The following is a 21,999-nucleotide window of genomic DNA, read 5'->3' as shown; positions in this document are numbered from 1 at the left end:
ACCCAGTGGCGATATAAAGAGCACCGCTGCTGCTGCAGGTCATAAATGTTTTGGAACAGAGAAATGGCTGGAGGTTCTAACCTTATTTGGGCTCTCTTCCTTCTCATCTGTGTCTTCCATGCATCTGACAACAGACACGGTAAGATGCTATACTTTCCCTTATTGTGCACTTGAGAACTGCACTAAAATTTGATTTCTAATGATGATTCTTCTTTGTGTTTTCAGTGCCATATAATGAGGGTGAATTTGTCAAGAAGACAGGAAACCCAGAGGTGGAAAAAGACCTGCCCAGGATTCCAGTGAGTCTTTACTTATTCTAACTTTGTTAATTCACAGTGGATATAAAAAAAAGTACACACCCTTGTTCACAAGCCAGATTATGCATTAGAAAAAAATAAGACCATGGTGAGCCATTTTAAAACTTTTTCCATTCCAAGTGACATGATATCCTCTGAAAAACAATTGAAAAATCAATTAATTGGGAAAAATATCTAAATAATAATGCTACAATAGGCTTTTATGTTATCACTGCTGTCTGCACACCAAATTGTCCCTTGGGGATAATAATGTTTACTTGACTTGACTTGATTGCATAAGTGTTCACACCCTTAAACTCATTTGTTGTCAAAGCAGATTTTGCTTTAATTTCATCATTCAGTTGTCTTGAGTAGGAATCTGTCGGCATGCTACATCTAGATGATATTTGCCCACTCTATCTTGCAAAGGTTCTTCAAATCTATCAGATTGTGAAGCATCTCTTTTCATCAGCCCTCTTCAGGTGATCCCACAGATTTTCTGTCAGATTTTATTCGGAGTTCTAGCCAGGCCATTCCAAAGCTTTATTTTTCCTCTGGTAGAGACATTCTGTTGTTGATCTGGATATTTGCTTAGACTCATTGGGATGCTGAAAAAGATAATCCCTCCTCACCTCCAGCTTTCTAGCTAACACCTAAAGGTTTGAAGACATCTGAAGAAAAGTAACTCCAGAGCATGATGCTGCCACCACCATGTTCCACTCTGGTTATGGTGTTATTTATTAATGAAAACTCTTGTTTTTTGTTTGGTGGTGGTCCATCATGTTCAGCTCTGGTTTAATCGGACCATAACACATTGTTCCACATGGTTTAGGTTTATTTAATCAGACCCAGATAAAAAAGGCATGTGCTATACAACCCTAATCTTTAGTCCAGATATATGTAGAACAAAGACGTTGCCACATGTAGAAATTAACAAAGTGCTTGCCAAAAATTCTTGCAGACCCTCCAGCATTGCTTTCATGCTCATTACAGCTTTCCTGACCATGTTCCATTGATTTTGGTGAAACGTTCAATAATTGTCACCCTTTTTTTCAATAATTATTGATGGCATTCTTTACTGTGGCATTTATACAGTCAGTGACTAGTTCAGATCCAGATGCATTAAGGCTTCTGGACGTGAAGAAGACAACTTGAAGCTGAAGCTCAAAGCGAACATCACAATGCCAAAAGAAATTGTGTTTTTTAAAAGATTTTTTGGGGGGGCACTAGTGGCCTTTATTTTTCCAGTATTTTTGTGAAAGTAGGCAGACAATAAATGGGGGTGGCATCAAGGATTTAGATGACTTCTAATCAAAATAAAATGAAAACCGTCTAAATAATAAAATTTACTCACTGTGTAAAACTGTCAAAAAGAATTTTAAATAGTTTGTGGTAAGAAAAAAAGCCAAAATAAAATAAATAGCCATACCTTTGGTCACTCATGCCAATGCCAAAAGTCGGTTTCAATGGTGCAAGGAGCGCAAATCTTGGGCTGTGGACAATGTGAAACATGTTGTTCTCTGATGAGTCCACCTTTACAGTTTTCCCCACATCCGGGAGAGTTATGCTGTGGAGAAGCCACAAAGAGGCGTACCACCCAGACTGTTGCATGCCCAGAGTGAAGCATTGGGGTGGATCAGTGATGGTTTGGGCTGTCATATCATGGCATTCCCTTGGCCCGATACTTGTGCTAGATGGGCGTGTCACTGCCAAGGACTACCGAACCTTTCTTGAGGACCATGTGCATCCAATGGTTCAAACATTGTATCCTGAAGGCGGTGCCGTGTATCAGGATGACAATGCACAAATACACACAGCAAGACTGGTGAAAGATTGGTTTGATGAACATGAAAGTGAAATTGAACATCTCCCATGGCCTGCACAGTCACCAGATCTAAATATTATTGAGCCACTTTGGGGTGTTTTGGAGGAGCAAGTCAGGAAACATTTTCCTCCACCAGTATCACGTAGTGACCTGGCCACTATCCTGCAAGAAGAATGGCTTAAAATCCCTCTGACCACTGTGCAGGACTTGTATATGTCATTCCCATTGACGCTGGATTGGCCGCAAAAGGAGGCCCTACACCACACTAATAAATTATTGTGGTCTAAAACCAGGTGTTTCAGTTTCATTGTCCAACCCCTGTAATACTTCAACTACACCCTCATATCCTTCATGAGTTGAAAAGGAGGCACTGCGGATGCAGAGCAGGAGCAAAGAGAAGAGAGAGGAGGAAGTTCAAACCATCTTGTCCATCGATTATGATGGGCATTGTGAGATCATTGGGAAACAAGTTCGATGAACTCCAACCCCTACAAAGGATCCAGCCAAAGTATCGGGGACGCAATATTATGTGTTTCACTTAGACATGGTTGCGGGATCACACCCTGACTCCAGCGTCTCTCTGCCAGGCTTTCTGACCGAGCAGACAGAGATTTAAAGAGGAGTGGCAAACATAAAGGAGGTGGACTGGCAGCACTTGTTAACAACAGATGGTGTCATCCAGGAAATGTTACTGTGAAGTGTTGTCTCTGAAGTCCAGATATTTAACTGTTAGCAGTAAGTTTTTGTCCATATTATTTACCCGGAGAGTTCACCAGTGTTATTTTGGCAACAGTTTACATTCTTTAGCTGTTGCTGACACTGCATGTGATGTCATCAGCTCAGTTGTTGCTAAGCTACAGACACAACACCCCAATGCGTTTGTGGCAATATCTGGTGATTTTAACCATGCTTCACTCTCTGCTACAATTCCAACATTTAAAGAGTTTGTCAGCTGCTCTACCAGAGAAAACAAAAAACGTTGGATTTGTTTTATGCAAATGTCAAGGACTCATACATCTCTAAAGCAAGACCTCCTCAAGGCAAATCAGATCACAGTCTTGTTTTTCTCTGCTCGAAATATAAGCCCCTTGTTCAGAGACAACCTGTAATAAAGAGGACTGTGATAAAATGGTCACAGGAAATTGAAGAAGCCCTGCAAGGTTGCTTTGCGGTTACAGACTGGGTCGCACTGTGCCAGCCACATGGTGAGGACATCAATGCCATGACTGAATGTGTGAATGACTATATAAACTTCTGTGTGGATAACATCATCCCCACCAGAGCCGTGAGATGCTTCCCCAATAACAAACCCTGGATCACCAGTGACCTGAAGGACCTGCTTAACAAAAAAAAAGAGCCTTCAGAGAGGGAGACAAGGAATTATTGAGGAGTATACAGAAGCAACTTAAAGTCAAGATAAGAGACTACAAGGAGGTGTATAAGAAGAAGCTGGAGAGCAAGCTCCAGCAAAATAATATCAGAGATGTGTGGTCAGGGATGAGGAAGATCACAGGTTTCAAGCGGTGAGGAGATCGGACCGATGGATGTCTAGACAGAGCCAATGGTTCAGTTCAGAAGCAAGCTCATCATCCTCCTCTCCTGCTCACAGCCAAACAGACATCCCACCCTCCTTTGACCCACAGCTTTCCTGTCACACCTCAAATGTTTTATTGTCCACCTAAGCCATGGACCCTTCTGCTTCTGCATGCATGTTTGCCTTTAACCAAATCAGAAGATACTGAAGTCCCCTTTACCTCTCCCTTCTGCCTGAGTGTCTCCAGAAGTCAGGTGAAGTGACAACTGCAAAGACCGAAACCGGAATAAGGCTGCAGGTCCAGATGGTGTCATCCCTAGAGTCCTGAAGGTTTTGTGCAGAGCAGCTCTGTGGGATTCTGCAGCACCTCTTCAACCTCAGCCTGGCCCAGAAGAAGGTTCCGGTGTTGTGGAAGATCTCCTGTCTTGTTCCAGTACCAAAGAAAACTCACCCATCAGTCCTCAATGACTATAGACCTGTTTCCTTGACATCCCACACCATGAAGGTCCTAGAGAGACTCCTGTTGGCCCACTTGAATAAGCAAACAATAAACTACCAAGACCCTCTTCAGTTTGTTTATCACTGTGGAGTTGGAGTTGAAGATGTCATCATACACCTGCTTCAACAAACCCACTGTCATCTGGACAAAGCCATCCAGACTATGAGGATCATTCTTTGATTTATCCAGTGCATTTAATACAAAACCTGATTTGCTTTGTCTCAGGTGGAGGCCTCAACAATCTCCTGGATCAAAGACTACCTGACAAACAGACCACAGTTTGTGAGACTGAAGGGTTGTGTGTCTAACCAGGTAGTCAGCAGCACAGGAGCACCACAGGGGACTGTACTCTCACCATTCCTCTTCACTCTGTTCACCTCAGACTTCCAGTACAAGACAGACTCCTGTCATCTGCAGAAATACTCGGATGATTCTGCAGTCGTGGGGTGGATCAGAGATGGACAAGAAGCTGAGTACAGGGAGCTGGTGGACCGTTTTGTGGCATGTTTGAACATGAATAAAACAAAAGAGATGATTGTAGATCTTAAGAGAAGAGTCTGTTGTGGAGAGTGTGATCTCTTCTGCCATCATCTGCTAGGGTAGAAGCATCAGAGCCAGGGATTCAAAGCTCAACAAGCTAAGAAAGAAGGTTGTCTCTGTTCTGGGGACTCCTCTGGAACCTCTGCAGATCATTGTGCAAAGAAGGATGCTTCATAAAATTAGAAACATTGTGGAGAATGGCTCTTTGAAGAAACCTGGATAATATGAGCTACAACAACATTTAATTTCCCTTCGGGATGAATAAAGTATTTTTGAATTTGAATTGAATTGAATCTTCTGATGGCTGCTTCCAGCAATATAGTGCACCATGTCACTGAGCTCAAGATCTCTTGAACATGGAAATGTGTTCCTTGTACTCTGGTGGCTTCCAAGACCACCAGATCTTAATCCAGTAAAGCCCTTTTGGATGTACTGTAACAGAAGATTCTCATGGTGGATGGACGACTGGTGAATCTGCAGCGACTGTATGTCAACGTGGATCAAACTCTCTTAGGATTGTTTCCAACACCTTGTTAGATCTATAGCAGGGGTTTCCAAAGTGGAGGTCGGGACCCCCAAGGGGTCACAATACTCCAAGTGGGGGGTCACCAGATGATTTTCAGAATCACTTTGATGTGACCGCTGAGGTGAATATAGGGCCAAAATGGACATATTAAATAAATAAATATGAAATAAATAAATGTACCATGAAATGTCCCATTAAATAATAAATTATTAAATTAAATGATCAAATGTCATTTTAGAAAACATTTAAAAATACATGTAATTATTTCACTCTGTATTTTATAAATAAATATAGAGTGTAAAAATGTTTATTCTTATGGGGGTCGCCAGGCTCTGGCATTGTTATAATAGGGGTCACAGGCTGAAAAGTCTGGGAACTAATGATCTATAGTGTGAATCATCACATATCCATCACAGAACCTGGCATTTAACTGGGTTTTGTACATTTTCTATATCCACTGTATTGACATATTAAAAGATGTGTAGTGTAAATAGTGATTTTTAAACTTTTTTATGTTTTTAACTCAGCTTACCTTGCCAGATGGAACTAGATTTGATGATGTGAATGTAACAGTAAGAAATTACCTCTTTCCCATCTTAATTTGTATGTCTGTTGCAACATATTAGAGTCCTCAATGAATTTCTATTTGGACTTTTTAATCCAATGGGTTTCATCCTCTTTCAGTCAATCAACAAACTTTGCACTGGTAAGGGTTTTCCTCATATTTAGGCTTAACATGTGCCGTCCTAACTACTCATCAAAGCTGGTTCCCGTTCTGATTCATCTGACACAAACTTACGGTCTTTTGTTCGTCAGGGGTCGAAGAAAGGTTGGCTTCCCTGAACATGCAGCTTCAGGAAACAACCAAGCGTAACAGCCAGCTTGGTGAGTAGACAGTATATCCTTCATGGGTTGAAATGGCTCCTCCAGCCTTGTTCTGCTTTAACCTGAGCGCTTCGCCAAAGATGGGGAAGCCTTCAAGATGAGGAGGGACGTCAGGCAGCTGAATCTGAAACTCTCCACCTGCACTTCAGCTTTGACATCTGTCGCAGGCTGTAAGATTTTGTTTTAAAATGCTGCACAACGAACTTAGAGCCCATCTGTAGAGGTGACTTCCACAAGCAAAATGTTCAGATGTTTAATGCAATTTCCTGACAGCATATCAAGCCCAGCTGCAGACCAAAATGGACCACCTGCTGGAGGTGTTGGACACTGAGATATTTCAAGGTGAGCCTACAAACAAACTTCTCAATTTTATTTATTGTTGCATTTCAGCATCGTGCAGGCTTATCTTTTTTAACTATTTCTATAGTTTTAAAGCTCATGGGACTAACCAGGGATGTGAGAGCTTTACAGAGGAAGTTTGAATCTGCTGTTAATTCAAATGGGAATTCGACTGAGATAACAGGTGGGCACTTTTATTCATTTGTTTTCTTTAGTTTGGCAAAATGTTTGTTCATATATTTTATTGTGATCCACTTCACTCATGCAGTCAGTCAAATACATTAACTTAAGCATGCATTCCTTGAGTTTTTGTATTTAGAATTTCTCACATTACAACTACAAACTTTGCTATTTTTATCAAGATTTGTTGTGATAGAGCAACACAAAGTAGTAAATAATTGAAGTGAAGTGGGAGTAAAAACGACACAAGGATTTAAAAATGTATAACTAAAAAAATCGAAAAAGTAGAGTCACCTTTTTGCACAATTACAACTGCAAGTCTTTTTGGGGTATGCCTCTTTCAGCCATGAACATTGAGACACTAAAACGTCAAGGTCAGTCAAGCACTCGGATTGGATGGAAAGTGTTCATGAACAGAAATTTTGAACTCACTGATTCTCATAAAGGCCAAATTTGTGGAGCAGATGATTACCACTGGCCTCTTGGCTGCTTCTCTGATTATTGTTCCCTCTTTCCCACCTTGCCAGTTGGGTGGATCCCCATGTCTTGGTGGGTTTGACGTTGGGCTATACACATTTGTTAGTTAAACTGAAACTCTGTGAGATGTTCAAAGATTTAGCTGTTGTTTTATAAGGTATCCCTGCTTTAAGCTTCTCCACAACTTTAACCCTTACCTGTCTGCTGTGAATCATGGTCTTTATGATGCTGTTTGTTCAATAATGTTCTCATACAAAAACTTCGAGGTCTTCAGAGAACAGCTGGCTTTATGCTGAGATTACATTACGCACAGATGGGACCTGTTTTTTCAATTATTCACCACTTTGTGAAAACACATTGAGGTTTGTGGTTGTAACTTGGGAAAATAGGGAAACGTTTGAGGGATCTGAATACATGCACAAAGTCCAGCAGGTCATATTGTATGTTATCAAACATTTAACCTCAACGTTGACATTCTTCCACAAAATTTTTAAAAAATGTCTCTCTCCTGAACAGCTCTGCAAGTAGAACTGAACGCAAAGACCACCGAGCTGAACGCTAAGAAACAGAAAATAAACAGAACTGGGGAAAGCTTGGCATTAAGTGAGTTCCTTTTTTCATCGCTGAGCAGAGGAAAAATATTATTCTTTCATGATTTGTGAGAACTATTTATCTGTAAGCAATGTTTAGTGCATAATAAGTGTGATTTGTGTGTTCAGTCCTAGAGATAATCTCCCTGCAAAATCAGATCTGGGACCTGCAGGATACCAAATTAAACATAGAAACTGCTCTTAATGTTGATGGAAAACTTCTGGGTAAACTGCTCTCTTTAACTCAAATGTTTAATTGATTAAAAAGTTTAATAAACTTTTTAATCAATTACACTTGCTATTTTTGAAGATTACACAGCCTACTCATAAAATCTAACCCATAATCCTTTGACTGGTCCATTTCTCTCACTGTATTTTTTATTTCCCTCAGCTCTACAAGAGCTGCTGGACAAGAAGCTCAACATGCTGCAACGCAAAGACGACATTCTCTCTATTGGTCAGTAAGCCAGCCTTATTACATCTTCCAGTGTTTTCTTTATTTTAGTCACAATATTAAAGACTTACCAAGAAATAAAATGGTATTTCTGATTATTAACATTAACATGCCAGTGCTGGAGCAGATTTCTGTGCGCAGTCAAATCATAGTGATGGAGAAAAGGATCAAGATCCTGACTGAGGAAACTGTATCTAAAACTTCCAGTGAGTCCTGTACTATGTGTTTACGATATCACCAACACATATGTCTGTCACATTTTATATGTTGAGCTTGGTTTTTATTTTCAGATGCTCAGAGACAACTGAGGCAAAAGACTGAGCAACTGAAGAGAGCAATTTTGCTGCTGAGAGATCGTGAAAATGACCAGAATCTTAGTAAGCCTGCAATTCATGGGTCTCTATTTAGGTTCTTGTTTTAAGTTTACATTGATCCAATGTACTTTGATTTGATTTTTCAGCTAAGGAAATTATCAGGTTGCAGATGGAGGTGGCTCTTTTGTCACAGTTGGTTTCAGATACTGAAAGGACACTGGAACCCATACTCAAAGGTGAATGGGGGCATGTAAAACACACAGCGCCTTGGAGGGCAATGGATTTTATTGGGATTTGATGTGATCTACCAACACAAAGTACTTGTGTCCTAATTGTGGAGTTGCAGAAAAATGATACAGGGTTTTTAACATTTTAAATTAAAATCTGAATATACTGTGCATTTGTATTCAGCCCTCCTGAGTCAATACCTTGTCTCCTTGTCTAGAGAAGGACATTTTTGTCTATTTTTCTTCAAAACCAGCTTAAATCTTGTTCAATTGTATGGAGAGTACCTGTGAACAGCAATTTTAAGTGTTATCACAGATAGCTAGATAGATTAAGGTGTGGACTTTGACTGGACCAGTCGAACATATAACTTTGCGTTGATCTACACCATTCCATTGTAGCTTTGGTTGTATGTTCAAGGTCATTCTTCTGGAAGGTGAACCTACATACCAGTCTCGAATCTTTTTAAGCCTTACAGGGTTTCTTCCAGGAGTGTCCCATGTTTAACTCTAACCTGCCTCCCTCTCTCTGCAGAAGAAAAGTACCTCCACAGCATAATGCAGCTACCATTATGTTTCAGGCTGGGGATGGTGTGTTCAGGGTGATGTTTAGTGTTAGTTTTCCTTTTTTTCATTTAATACATTTTTGCATTTAGGACAAAATGTTCACATTTTTCTCATCTGGCCAAGCAACTTCTGGTGTTTCCTTTGTCCCCAACAGGGCTTGTGGGAAACTGCAAACAGAACTTTTTTAGGCTTTCTTCCTGCTGCTCTTCACTAACAGCCAGACTTGTGGAGAGCACCACTAATGGTTGTTCTGTCAGTAGATTTTCCACCCTGAGCTGTGGATCTCTGCATCCCCTCCAGAGTTACTGCTTGGCTACTCTGATTAATGCTCTCCTTGCTTTACCTGTCAGGTCCAGTAGACTTGTGTCTTGGTAGGTTTACAGTTGTGCTGTATTTCTTTTTTAATTTCTGCACAGCTGTATCCACATGCTGTGTTCTTTGTTTTTATAATACTGTTTGTTAACTAATTTCACTAATGACCTTCACAGAACCACTGGATTTATACTGACAATAAATTACGCACAAGTGGATTGTTTTTACTGTGTAAGTGACTAACTATTTGCATTGGTTGTGATTCAAGGATATCTACGTAAAGGGAGCTGAATACAAAAACATTCCACACTTTTCAGATTTTTGTTTGTTAAAGAACTGAAACCTTCAACTTCTACGACTGTGCACTACGTTGTGTTGGTCTGTCACATAAAGTCCCAATAAAACAATAAGAATAAAACAATAAAATATTTTGTTGTAATCTGAAAAAATTTGAAAATGTTATTAGTTTCTTTTTTTTTTTTTTTTGCGACCATGATTTCATTATCGACAAGTCTTGTGGTTCCTTAAACTGAAAATGCAGAAATGTGTTAAAAGGATTTTTCTTATTCTAGCCCTTACAGTGAGCCTGGAGGTAAAACAGAAAGAAGAGGCCATTTTGCAGAAAAAGCTGGAGAGTGCAGATCACGGCATAGCACAGCTGAGTGAGTATAAGTATAAAGGGGAGTGATCTCTGCCCTTGAAGAATATTTAAAATATTAACCATAACAGACCGACAAGTGTGCGCCTTTTTTTGACCAGTCATGAAAATTATCAGCATCATGGAGGAGCTAAGAGAGCAACAGGAGACAAAAGGTGGTCAACACCAGGGTGAGTATGTCTCCAATTATTCTGAAACAGATCACATCCCGGTCAACATTTAGACTTATTTCTTATGTTCCTGCAGATATTCTGTCACTCCTTCAAACCTATAAACAAGACTACACCAAGGCTCAAACTGAAATAAAGAGTGAGTCTTCCTGAGCAACTTTATTTCTATAATGTTGATTACATTTTGTTAAGAAAGGTTTCCATAACCAGGGAGTTTTCTTTCCCCCCTAACAACAGATCTGAAGGATCAGCTGGGTCGGACACGTGAGCAGTGTTCTGGAGTTGAAGAACGATATATAGGTAAGCAGCTTTTGTGAGTGCAGCCAGAACCTCAGAGTTCTGACATTGTTACATTTCTGTTTAAAAAGACTTGCCTTTGTTCCCAGCGGTGAAAACTGAACTGGAACAAAGGATTGCACAGCTAAACAAGACTGAAGCCTCTGAACCTGCCCTCAGTCAGTTATTTATTTACATTCTTATTCCAGTTTTCTCATTTGTTATGTAAAGATGTTTTCCTTATTAGTTTCTCTCTATGATAATGGTCGTTTACTTGTGTTTGTCTGTGTCAGTTCTTACTGTAATAAACCTGCATGGTGAAATCAACGCTTTAAAGAAGTTGATCTCAACCACGACTGACACAAATGAGATTGCAAGTGAGTCCCACTTATCTTAATAAGCGTAGCTTTGAAGGTTTTGTCATGTTAAATCTTTATATTTTAAAATTGCTTAGAAAAAGGGGAATGATTAGCTCTTTTGTCCTTCAGGGTTGTAAATGAACACAAATTACCTCTCTGATAGACTTATTTCTTGAATTAATACTTCACAAAACAAACTGTGAAAAAATTAAACTTTTTACTGTATATTTGCATTTACTTTTACCTAAAGTGAGACGTTTAAATACTTGCAGTACATTACCTTCACATTTATTTTTTTACGTGTTGGCGTTCATTTTTCTCCTCCTCTTCTTCTCAGAGCTGCAGAAGCTGATCCAGCAGAAACAAGAGGTACTGAACACCAGGACTGCAGACATAGAAAGACTGATTCCCAACCCAAGTATAAGTAAGTCCACAGTGATGTGTCCAGATCATTTGGAACATATTTCAGTCTGTATCGTCTATCTTGGTGGTTTTACAAACAGGCAGCTTTACTAACGTCTAAATGATCCCAATCTAATATTTTGTGAGCTTAAAAGCGATCCCGATTAGGGAATGAAGTTCTGTGGGCCTGTCCTCATGCAGCTGGGAGCACCAGCACATACAGATTTCTATGTGCAAGAAGCCTGGAGGACACATTTCCTGGAGAGTGGATTGTTCTTTTCACATGCTTGATGAGATCCTTTATGTTGCAGCTGATCATCCTCAGTGCTAAAAGCCTAAAAAATATTTATTTGGAGACCTGAAGGCAGGGTGTAGATGTGGTGAGGTTGGCAAGAGGCCCCCAGAAGGTCTCTACAAAACCCTGTCGACACCATCCACGTTCTGACTGGGTTTTAATGTCTTGATGCAACTTTTAGTCAGCTGTTAAGAGCCCCTAACAACACATCTGTTCTATTGTTCCCTTGTACCACCTGATTGATTTAGCTTGTGCATTTATGAAGTAGAGATTAAACTATCTGTGGATTTCAGAGCTTCATGAAAAACTGTTTAATGTTGTAGTATCATCAAACTTTCCACATTTATGTTTCAGTTTTAAGGATTATTGAGCTGCAGAATAAAATCTGGGAGCTTCAGAGCAACTATACTGATGGAACAACTGATGTGATAACAGGTACTTTAAACTGACAGAAATAAACTTACCAGTAAAACTGCAGGAATTGTATCCCAGACGCCCTAATTTAATCACCATTACACACAATCTACTGTTTTTTTCAGTGTTGCAACAGAGACTGCAGGGTCTGCTCAGTGAACTAGATAGCAAAGACCAGGACAGCACAATACAGAGTGAGTGAAACAGTTTCCAATACTTCCATCCCTCTGATGTCTGTGCCTGTCTCCCTGTAATGTGTTGGGAAATTAATTAAAGTAAAACCTGCTGTGTTTTAGACTCTTGTCTTTTTTTAATGTTTTGTGTTTCAGCGATTACAATCCTGAACCTGCAAAGTCAGGTGGAGTATCTCCAGAAACTGCTCTCGATGGCTAAGTTTTCACATTCCCACAGGATTACCCGTAAGTATTTCCACTGGAGTAATACCTGGACTGAGATTTACTTTGCCTTGCAAAAGTATTCACATTCCTCAATCTTTCTCACATTTTGTAACATTACACACCTCAAGGTATTTTAAATAGTTTTTTAAGTAAAAGGGTAGTTTTCAAATATTTTTACAAATAAAAATTTGAAAAGAGTTGTATGCCTTTGTATTTAGCCCACTTTACTCAAACACCCCTAAATAAAATCAACCAACTACCTTCAGAAGACACCTAACTAGTAAATAGCATAAATCCAGATGTTCTGTGAAGACCTCAGAGGTTGGCATGAGAATAAATAGAAGTATGAGGACCAAGGAGCACAGCAGACAGTCAGGGAGAACATTGTTAAGTGAGAAGCAGGATTAAGATATTAAAAAATATCCCAAACTATGAACATCTCGCAGAGTACTGCTCAATCCATAATCTGAAATTGGAAAAGGTATGGCACAACTGCAATTCTACCAAGACATGGATGTCTGCCTAAGATATTAGGTCACGGAAGGAAATTATAAATCAGAAAAGTAGACAAGAGGCAAGAAAGATCCACAGTTCAACCGGAAGAATCTCTTAACAGGACATCTGTTGTCCACCTCACATATCTGGGCTTTATAAAAGTATGATAAAACTCCACAAATTTGACCTTTATGGAAAAGTAGCAAGAAAAAAGCTATTGATGAAAGGAACCCCTAAAAAGTTTCATATTCTGTTTTCCACAAGCCTGTAAGACATGTGGGAGAAGGTTCTCTGGTCAGATGAGACCAGAGCTGAACTTTTTAGTGGAAAACTAACACTGCACATCATACTGAGAACACCATTCCCAATGTGAGATGGAATATTGCATGGCAGCATCATGCTGAAGGAATGCTTTTCTTCCACGGCAACAGGGCCACTGCTCAGAGTTGATGGGTAGACGGATGACGCTAAACATACAGACAGAGCTACAATGGATTGGTTTAGACCAGAGCATATTCATGTTAGAATGGCCTACTTAAAGTCCAGACCCAAGTCCAAATGAGAATCTGTGGCAAGACTTGAAGATTGCTGTTCACATTCATTCTCTGTCTCACCTGACCAAGCTTGAACTATTTTTCCAAAGAAAACTGGCCAAGAGACATGGGCCAAAAGACTTGCAGCAATGACTGCAGCGAAAGATAGGTTCTACCAACTTTTGAAGGGGCTGAATATCAATGCTCACCACACTTTCAGATTTTGACTTGTAAAAAACTTTGAAAACCAAATATGATCTTCCTATTACCTCACAATTACTCATTACTTTGACTCGCTCTCCCACACAAAAGCTAACTGTAAAACATTAAAGTTTGTGTTTGGAATTTTGAGTGTATTAATGATCTCCTGCAAATCACTGATTATTTTGTTTTTATTCTTCACACAATCAGAGCTCACTAATGAGCTTGAAGCAAAGCAGGCAGAGTTGGGAAAAGTTTTCAGGGAGGTGACTGAGAAGAACCAGACAAACGGCAATCTGTGTAGGTGACGACGCGAGAAAGCAACGTTGCAATCTTTATTTGGTGATAGCATTCATGTGTGCCTCATCAAAATATTTTTTGCTTTTCCAGTGATAAGCATCTCTTTGCTGCAAAGCAAGCTCAGGCAACTGGAAACTGCAAAGGAAAGTGAGGAAAAAACAGCTTCTGCCACAGTAACCAGTGAGTATGCTCCTGCTTTTTACTGTTACTAATAAATGATTTCCTTTGAAGATTAGCAAGAGTATATGCAACATCTGTTTTTTTTTTTTTGTTCTGGTGTGTTACCTTTGCCTGGTATGTAAACTGTTTACCTGATGTTTCGTAGAGCTGAAGGAACAACTGAAGATTAAAGAGAAGGAGAACCAGGAACATCAAGCTTTGATCAAAAGTAAATTTAGTCAGGCTTTTGGACATAGTAAACATGGAGACTGCTGTGAATGTAAATACATTATAATTTATATTTTTATATTTATATTTTGTACCAGCTCTGCAGATCAGTTTGAACCACACTGAAGCCCAGTGTTCTCTTCACGAGCACAAAATTAAAGGTGACTGTTAACTTCTGTTGACTTTGCAGCAGGAAATATTTTGAGTCCAAACCTTACAATTAATGTTTTTTTGTAGACCTGCAGAATAATTTGGATACCAAGATTGAGAAACTCAACTCCAAACATGACATGGTTACATCCCTTGGTAATTCATGAATCTGCCTGGATTGTTTCTGTAATTCTGAAGATCAGAGGATGTCAACGCTGATGAAAACCATGTTTCCTGCTGCATCTTTCTTTTAGTTCTTAAAGTTTCTACACTAGCTGTGCAGCTGGAGGAACTGAGGAAGCAGCTGAAAAACTCCCTTTCTCAATCTAAAGTTGAAGGTGCGTTTGCATGAACCATGCAGTCACATGTAGTGCAGACTAGATGCATAATAGATCATTACAGAGTTTTGAAAACTTCAACGACTTACCTTATGACAAAACATACATTTTACTGTATTTTTGCAGTGACACAAATGTTTATCTTCATTTTAGTATAGTTACAGCTGAAATCCCTCTGTTGCCTGCTATAGGAGGAGAGCAGGTGTGTTCAAAATCACCGTCTTTTTGTGTTACCCATGGTTCCTTCCAGCCAAACTGAGGCATCCCAATATGATCTATATGCAGGTTCACTCACGGTTTGATCAAGAACACCGCGTAAATAAAGAGTTGAATCAAAATGTCCCCTAAGAGCAGCTTAGTCCAACAATTAAGACACAATCGGGTGATGATCTGTGTATTTTCCAGCATCATGGAGCACAGTGTCAACAAGCAAAAGGCATAAAGGAGTGGCTTAGAGATCAGAAGTATGCAAAGTTGAGAAACTGTAGGCCCAATCAAAACCTGTGGCCAGTTTTAAAAAAAAACAGTTGGATGAACTAAATAAAATAAGTATTGATCATCTCCAAGCAGTACTCAGACAGGAATCAGTCTATTTCACTTAAATCTTGTTTGCCTGCCCAGCTGGTTGATGCAGAAGGACACCTTTTTATCATTTTTAGGTTTATATTTTCACTGATAAATTCAGTCTTCCTAAAATGGAAAATGTTAGGTACAACAAAGTTATTTCGCGGAAAGTAGGATCACAACTGTTGGAAACTGTTCAAACCAAAACATTTGGTGTAGGGCCTCCTTTTGCGGCCAATACAGCATCAATTTGTCATGGGAATGACATATACAAGTCCTGCACAGTGGTCAGAGGGATTTTAAGCCATTCTTCTTGCAGGATAGTGGCCAGGTCACTACGTGATACTGGTGGAGGAAAACGTTTCCTGACTCGCTCCTCCAAAACACCCCAAAGTGGCTCAATAATATTTAGATCTGGTGACTGTGCAGGCCATGGGAGATGTTCAACTTCACTTTCATGTTCATCAAACCAATCTTTCACCAGTCTTGCTGTGTGTATTGGTGCATTGTCATCCTGATACACGGCACCGCCTTCAGGATACAATGTTTGAACCATTGGATGCACATGGTCCTCAAGAATGGTTCAGTAGTCCTTGGCAGTGACGCGCCCATCTAGCACAAGTATTGGACCAAGGGAATGCCATGATATGGCAGCCCAAACCATCACTGATCCACCCCCATGCTTCACTCTGGGCATGCAACAGTCTGGGTGGTACGCTTCTTTGGGGCTTCTCCACACCGTAACTCTCCCGCATGTGGGGAAAACAGTAAAGGTGGACTCATCAGAGAACAATACATGTTTCACATTGTCCACAGCCCAAGATTTGCGCTCCTTGCACCATTGAAACCGACGTTTGGCATTGGCATGAGTGACCAAAGGTTTGGCTATAGCAGCCGTGTATATTGACCCTGTGGAGCTCCTGACGGACAGTTCTGGTGGAAACAGGAAAGTTGAGGTGCACATTTAATTCTGCCGTGATTTGGGCAACCTTGGTTTATGTTTTTTGGATACAATCCGGGTTAGCACCCGAACATCCCTTTCAGACAGCTTCCTCTTGCGTCCACAGTTAATCCTGTTGGATGTGGTTCGTCCTTCTTGGTGGTATGCTGACATTACCCTGGATACCGTGGCTCTTGATACATCACAAAGACTTGCTGTCTTACACACAGATGCGCCAGCAAGACGTGCACCAACAATTTGTCCTCTTTTGAACTCTTGTATGTCACCCATAATGTTGTGTGCATTTCAATATTTTGAGCAAAACTGTGCTCTTACCCTGCTAATTGAACCTTCACACTCTGCTCTTACTGGTGCAATGTGCAATCAATGAAGACTGGCTATCATGCTGGTCCAATTTAGCCATGAAACCTCCCACACTAAAATGACAGGTGTTTCAGTTTCATTGTCCAACCCTTGTATGTATATATATATATATATATATATATATATATATATATATACACACATCACCGCTGCATGGTGGTGCAGTTAGTGGTAGGTGTGTGCATGGTTGTCTCTGTTTCCCTGTTCCTTGCGATGGACTGACAATCTGTCCAGAGTGTACCCCATTTCTCGCCCATAGACTGCTCGAGATAGGTACCTAGGCACCAGCTTCCCCGTTACTCTGTACAGAAAAAGAAAATAGATGGATGGATATATGGATGTCTACATATCTTTGTACACTGTACAATTAAATATCATGGAAACTAGCTAACAAATATTTCTGTCTGTGTTTTTGAAGAGCTTCAAAGAATTATTGACCAGAAAAATGCAGACCTGGACAATAAAACAGTAGAGCTGAGAGAACAAAGCACTCAGGCACAAAGATGTGAGTATCACAAAGACTCAGCAAAAAATCCCCAACTTTTATGGATGATACTGATGTGAGGTAAGTTAAAAAACGTTTAACTTTTTCAGTTTTACAGATTATTGCTGTACAGGTGGAGATCGAGCAACTTGCACATGTGGCCTCAAATGAATCAGATTATGTCGAGGTCAGAGGTAAGTAACAGAAACATGTTGCATTAAGCTAACACAGTACAAATTTCTGGTTGATATATAAAAAAATGTTACAGGAAATTAAATGGTTCACTTTTTTTGTGTTTAACCCCAGCACTGCAAGACCATCTCAATTACCTGATAGATGGAATTCAGGATACAGACAATAAAAACACAAAACTAAGTAGGTATCACTGAAATAAGTGCGACACTTTCTGATGTTCCTGCTCGGTAACTGATCTCATCGGATCTTCTCTTTCTGTCAGCGCTTAAAATTCTGGCTCAACAAGACGAAATAGCCAAACTGAAGAAGGAGGAGGAGAATCGGCTGGGAGAGCAAGCTGAAAAAATTAAAGGTGAGGAGTGGTTGGCAATAAAGGGATATAAAAGTCCATCACATGGACACGTCTGACGCTTCTGTTTTTCCTTTTTCAAGATCTGGAAAATGAATTGGAGTTGGTCAGAACTCAAATAAAAGAGAAAACCATTTTGCTGGAATCAAGTACCACCGGAATTGCAAATCTGTGTAAGAATTTAGCACTTAAAAAAACAACATAATTATCTTATACCTATAACATTTAAGTGGTTTGAACTGTTCATTTCTTTTAGCTGCTCAGATTATGGAGCTACGTGATAAAACCGGACCCCTACAGGAGCAAATATCAGACCTCAAACAGATGTATGCTGAAAACCTTGAAGGTAAAACTGTAACAAATATACTTATGTGACATGAAATGAAATTTTTATTTCATATGCATGTATGTCTAAATCTCCAGAGCTTCAAGAAAGACTCAATTTCACTAGATCGAAACTGCAAAACACTGAACTTCAGCTCAAGCACGCAGATGCAGAGAATTTTAAACTGAGTAAGAACTTTCATGTACTAATTTAACACAATGTTTATTGTCATTGCCGCACAGAAACAACTGTTTTCTGTCTTTGTCAGTAATGGAAATCACCAATCTGAGGGCTAAGGTGAAAAAAACTATGGAAGAAGCTTCCAAAACTCTTACGAAGAGTACTTCTGGTTTGTTATTTTGTTGTGCAGTAATCTGGCAAATTGTTAATGTATTGTGCCTTGCAAAATTATTCATTCCCCTTAAACTTTTCACATTGTGTCACATTACAACCCTAATCTTTAATGGATTTTACTGGGATGTTACGTTATAGACCAACACATAGTAGTTCATAGTTGCATAGTGGAAGTAGAGCCATCCATGGTTTACATACTTTTAAAAGTAAAAATAAGAAAAGTACGTTAGCATTTACATTTAGCCAGCCTGAGTCAAAACTTTATAGAACCTCATTTTGCTGCAGCCACAGCTTCAAGTCGTCCGAGGTATTTCTTTACCAGATTTGCACATCTATATAATTACATTTTTGCCCATTCTTCTTTGCAAATATAGCTCAAGCTCAGCCGCATTGGATGTAAACAGTTTACAGTATTTAAGTCTCAATTGGATTTAGGTCTGGTCTTTGACCGGACCATTCTAAAACATAACAATGCTCTAATTTTGATGACTGTCCTGTATTTACCTCCATCCATCTGTCCCTGCTGAAGAACAGTATCCCCACAGCATGAGGCTCCCACCATAATTCACTGTGGGGACGGTGCATTCATGGCAATGTGTATTGTTGGTTTTGCATGACACATAGTGGTTTGCAATCCCAAAAAGTTCACTCTTATTCTCATCTGAACAGAGCATGTTCTTTCCCATGGTTTCTGTGCCCCCAGCATCCCTTGTGGCAAACTGCAAATGGGCCATTTTATGGCTTTATTATAACAATGAATTGCTTCTAGCCACTATTACACCAGGGGCAGATTTGTTGAGTGCATAGCTAATGTCTTGTTAACAATTTCTCTCACCTGAGGTGTATATCTCTGCAGCTTCTCCAGAGTTACCCAGTCTGCTTCTCTGATTGGTGCTCTCCTTGCCTGTCCTGTCAGTTTAGCTGGTAGCCATATCTTCCTAGGTTTGTAGTTGTGCCACACTCTTTTCATTTTTAATACATTGAAAAGATTAATAAATAAGTTCCCAAAGCTTGGGATATTGCTTAGAATCTAACCCTGCATTGACCTTCTCCCTTAAATCTCTGCTTTGTTCTTTGGTCTCAATCATGCTGTTTGATCATTGTTTCCCCTGAGACCCACTGCATTCATACATAGGTTAAATTACACGCAGGTGGATCGTATTTACTAAGTAGGTGACATCTGAAGGCTGTTGGTTGTACTGAATTTCATTTAGGGGTATCAGTGTAGAGGGTGTAAATTTAAAATTCACGCCCCACTGTTCAGATTTACATTTCTAAAGTATTTCAAAAGCCACTGTGTCTTTTTCCTTACACTTCACAGCTGTGCTGTGTGTTGGTCTGTCACATAAAACCCCAATAAAAACATGCTTGTAATGTGAGAAAATGTGAAAATGTCCAAGGGGTGTGAAAACTTTTCCCAGACATAAATGTCCCAGACAACATACAACACTTGGTTCAGGCAATGCTTCTGCCTCCGTTTTCAGACCTGGAACAACAACTAAAGACGAACGAAAAAGAGAACAGAAAGCTTGAGAGTGTAAACAGAGGTATGTAAAAGGCACAGCAAGGTCCGGCAGACATGCTGTGATGTTGTTCAATGTGCATTTCTTTGTTTTTAAGCGAGTCGTTGTAACAAAGCTGGCCAAAGTTTAAACACAGTACTGGTGCTGTAGTCTGTTCGGCCTTCCTGTTATCTACTGAAAGTATTGGCCTCTATACCCAGAGTGAACAACATACATCTTGACATGTTTTAGAAATATATAGTTTATTCACTGATCTGAAAATGGTCACGTGTCGGGGCCGATGAAGCATTTTTTTTCAAATGATAAATATATCTAGATTATAAACAAAAAATATATTTTTTACTTCGGTGCAAAAGTAGGCTCAGTCTTGGTAACTGTAGCTGCAAATCTGAAGTTTTGAGATATTTATTCTGTGTGAGAAATTAAGTTCATTTGGTGGCCTCCTGCTGGCCTCGCAGGTTAGTTCGCTTTTGTCTCGGGCCAACTGTCTCTAATAAAACTTCTTTTCTCGAGGAGTCAAAACTTTTCCTTTACACTTCTTGCGTTTGTTGGTGTTATAATGCTTGAAATTTCTTTTCTCAATCAGACTTAAGGCAACAAATTGACAACCTGGAAATGTGCTGCAATGCCAACTCCGAATGTGAAGGTCAGAGGTCAAAAATGACTGTTTATCACTGTGTAGATAAACCTGTAGTGAAGAATCAGTGGTTCACTTGGTGTAGCTGTGTTAAATAAGCTTCTGATATAACAGACGAACAAAAGCAGCTGCTGCAGAGCCAGGAGGATGCAGATCGTCTCCAGCAGCTGCTGCTGGAGAGGGACGCTGCCCTGAAAAAGCTGCAGCGTGACTTCGAGCAACAGCGCCAGGAAAAAGACAGACTGCAGGATGACTACGACAGTATGCTGACCTCAGATTTACAGGTTAAACATTAGTTCAGATCAGAACCGTGAACACATGCTTTGTTACTCTTTTCTCAGATCTCGTGAGGAAACAAACTGATGTGGAAGACAGGACCATCTATAGCAGTGAGTCACACACTAGAGTTGTCTTCAGTATTATTAGTATAGTTACAGACATTGCACCCTAACACACTCTTTGTATTCAACATATTTAAGCATGTGACTTTAGTAAATGTGGCAAAAAAAAAACGTTTATTTGTCCTTTTCCAGCAAAGACCACTTGGGATCCATTAACGGCACATCCCAGATTAACTTTGTCTGCCAACAACACCGAGGTGTTCACAGCCAAAGACCCTGTCCAAGTCAAGGACAACCCCAGCAGGTTCGATGTGGTTCTGGGGGTTCTGGGTGCAACCGGCTACTCAAGAGGCCGTCATTACTGGGAGGTGTCTGTAGCTGAAAAGAATTGCTACCACATTGGAATGACCAGTGAGTCCGTTAAGAGAAAAGGATTGCTATCCTTCAGGCCTGCAAATGGTTTCTGGACCTTAGTCCTCACCAGATACGGTGAACTAAAAGCGATTGACAGGATGTCTGTTAATCTTCAAGTTGAGAGGCAACCCATTACACTGGGAATCCTGCTGGACTATAAAAAGGGACAGATTTCCTTCTATGACTCTGGTGCCAGATCTCATTTGTACTCGTTCTCAGCTCAGGAGTTTACAGATAAAATCTATCCGTTTCTCAACTATTGCGTTGAGGATGTTGAACATCCTCAACCAATAGTTTTACTCCCTCCAGGATCAACTGACTGGATTAATTAAGCAACAAAACAAGTTCAGTTTTGTCACATTTATCCAAGATGTATCTCAGTTATGAACAAATGATTTAATAATGGAATATTTCACAGAGTAAAACGGTATTTACACATTTGACTTTCTGAATGATCTTGATTCAATAAATAAAAAAAAGCAGTGTGTGACCTCAGACTCATCTTTCATGTGTTTTAACCATGATTACAAAAAAAGGAGTGCAACCAATCT

The 21,999-nt window shown here is 39.9% G+C and overlaps 1 protein-coding gene across 3 annotated transcripts; it reads left to right on the top strand.

Annotated features, from left to right (window-relative positions):
• On the top strand, positions 1-21,927 carry si:ch211-14a17.10 (putative leucine-rich repeat-containing protein DDB_G0290503). 3 transcript variants are annotated; one of them, XM_047368330.1, is made up of 43 exons: positions 49-139; positions 226-299; positions 5,748-5,792; positions 5,905-5,926; positions 6,037-6,105; positions 6,186-6,275; positions 6,379-6,447; positions 6,533-6,628; positions 7,618-7,704; positions 7,821-7,916; positions 8,083-8,148; positions 8,262-8,351; positions 8,436-8,522; positions 8,606-8,695; positions 10,135-10,224; positions 10,322-10,390; positions 10,467-10,529; positions 10,628-10,690; positions 10,777-10,845; positions 10,960-11,043; positions 11,363-11,449; positions 12,077-12,157; positions 12,262-12,330; positions 12,466-12,555; positions 13,974-14,063; positions 14,154-14,243; positions 14,389-14,451; positions 14,549-14,611; positions 14,688-14,756; positions 14,855-14,938; positions 17,245-17,331; positions 17,421-17,504; positions 17,617-17,685; positions 17,768-17,857; positions 17,938-18,027; positions 18,111-18,200; positions 18,278-18,367; positions 18,448-18,528; positions 20,018-20,080; positions 20,643-20,702; positions 20,808-20,954; positions 21,035-21,082; positions 21,227-21,926. In XM_047368330.1, exons 1-43 carry the CDS (start codon positions 64-66, stop codon positions 21,778-21,780), a joined length of 3,834 nt encoding a protein of 1,277 aa, XP_047224286.1. In that variant the 5' UTR covers positions 49-63; the 3' UTR covers positions 21,781-21,926. The 3 variants fall into 3 exon arrangements, with proteins under 3 accessions (XP_047224287.1, XP_047224286.1, XP_047224288.1); XM_047368331.1 differs by lacking the exon at positions 5,748-5,792 and having other exon boundaries at positions 1-139; positions 5,847-5,926; XM_047368332.1 differs by lacking the exon at positions 18,448-18,528 and having other exon boundaries at positions 21,227-21,927.
• The last annotated feature ends 72 nt before the right edge of the window (positions 21,928-21,999 follow it).

Source organism: Girardinichthys multiradiatus, chromosome 6 (genome assembly GCF_021462225.1).
Source record: "Girardinichthys multiradiatus isolate DD_20200921_A chromosome 6, DD_fGirMul_XY1, whole genome shotgun sequence".
NCBI classification, from domain to species: domain Eukaryota; kingdom Metazoa; phylum Chordata; class Actinopteri; order Cyprinodontiformes; family Goodeidae; genus Girardinichthys; species Girardinichthys multiradiatus.
This window is presented reverse-complemented; position numbering and strand designations above follow the sequence as displayed.

Coding starts and splice junctions, on each gene's coding strand:
- si:ch211-14a17.10 (XM_047368330.1), top strand. CDS start 64: ATGGCTGGAGGTTCTAACCTTATTTGGGCTCTCTTCCTTCTCATCTGT. Junction 11,044..11,362: donor TGACACAAATGAGATTGCAA/GTGAGTCCCACT, acceptor TCTTCTTCTCAG/AGCTGCAGAAGCTGATCCAG. Junction 17,505..17,616: donor AGATTATGTCGAGGTCAGAG/GTAAGTAACAGA, acceptor GTTTAACCCCAG/CACTGCAAGACCATCTCAAT.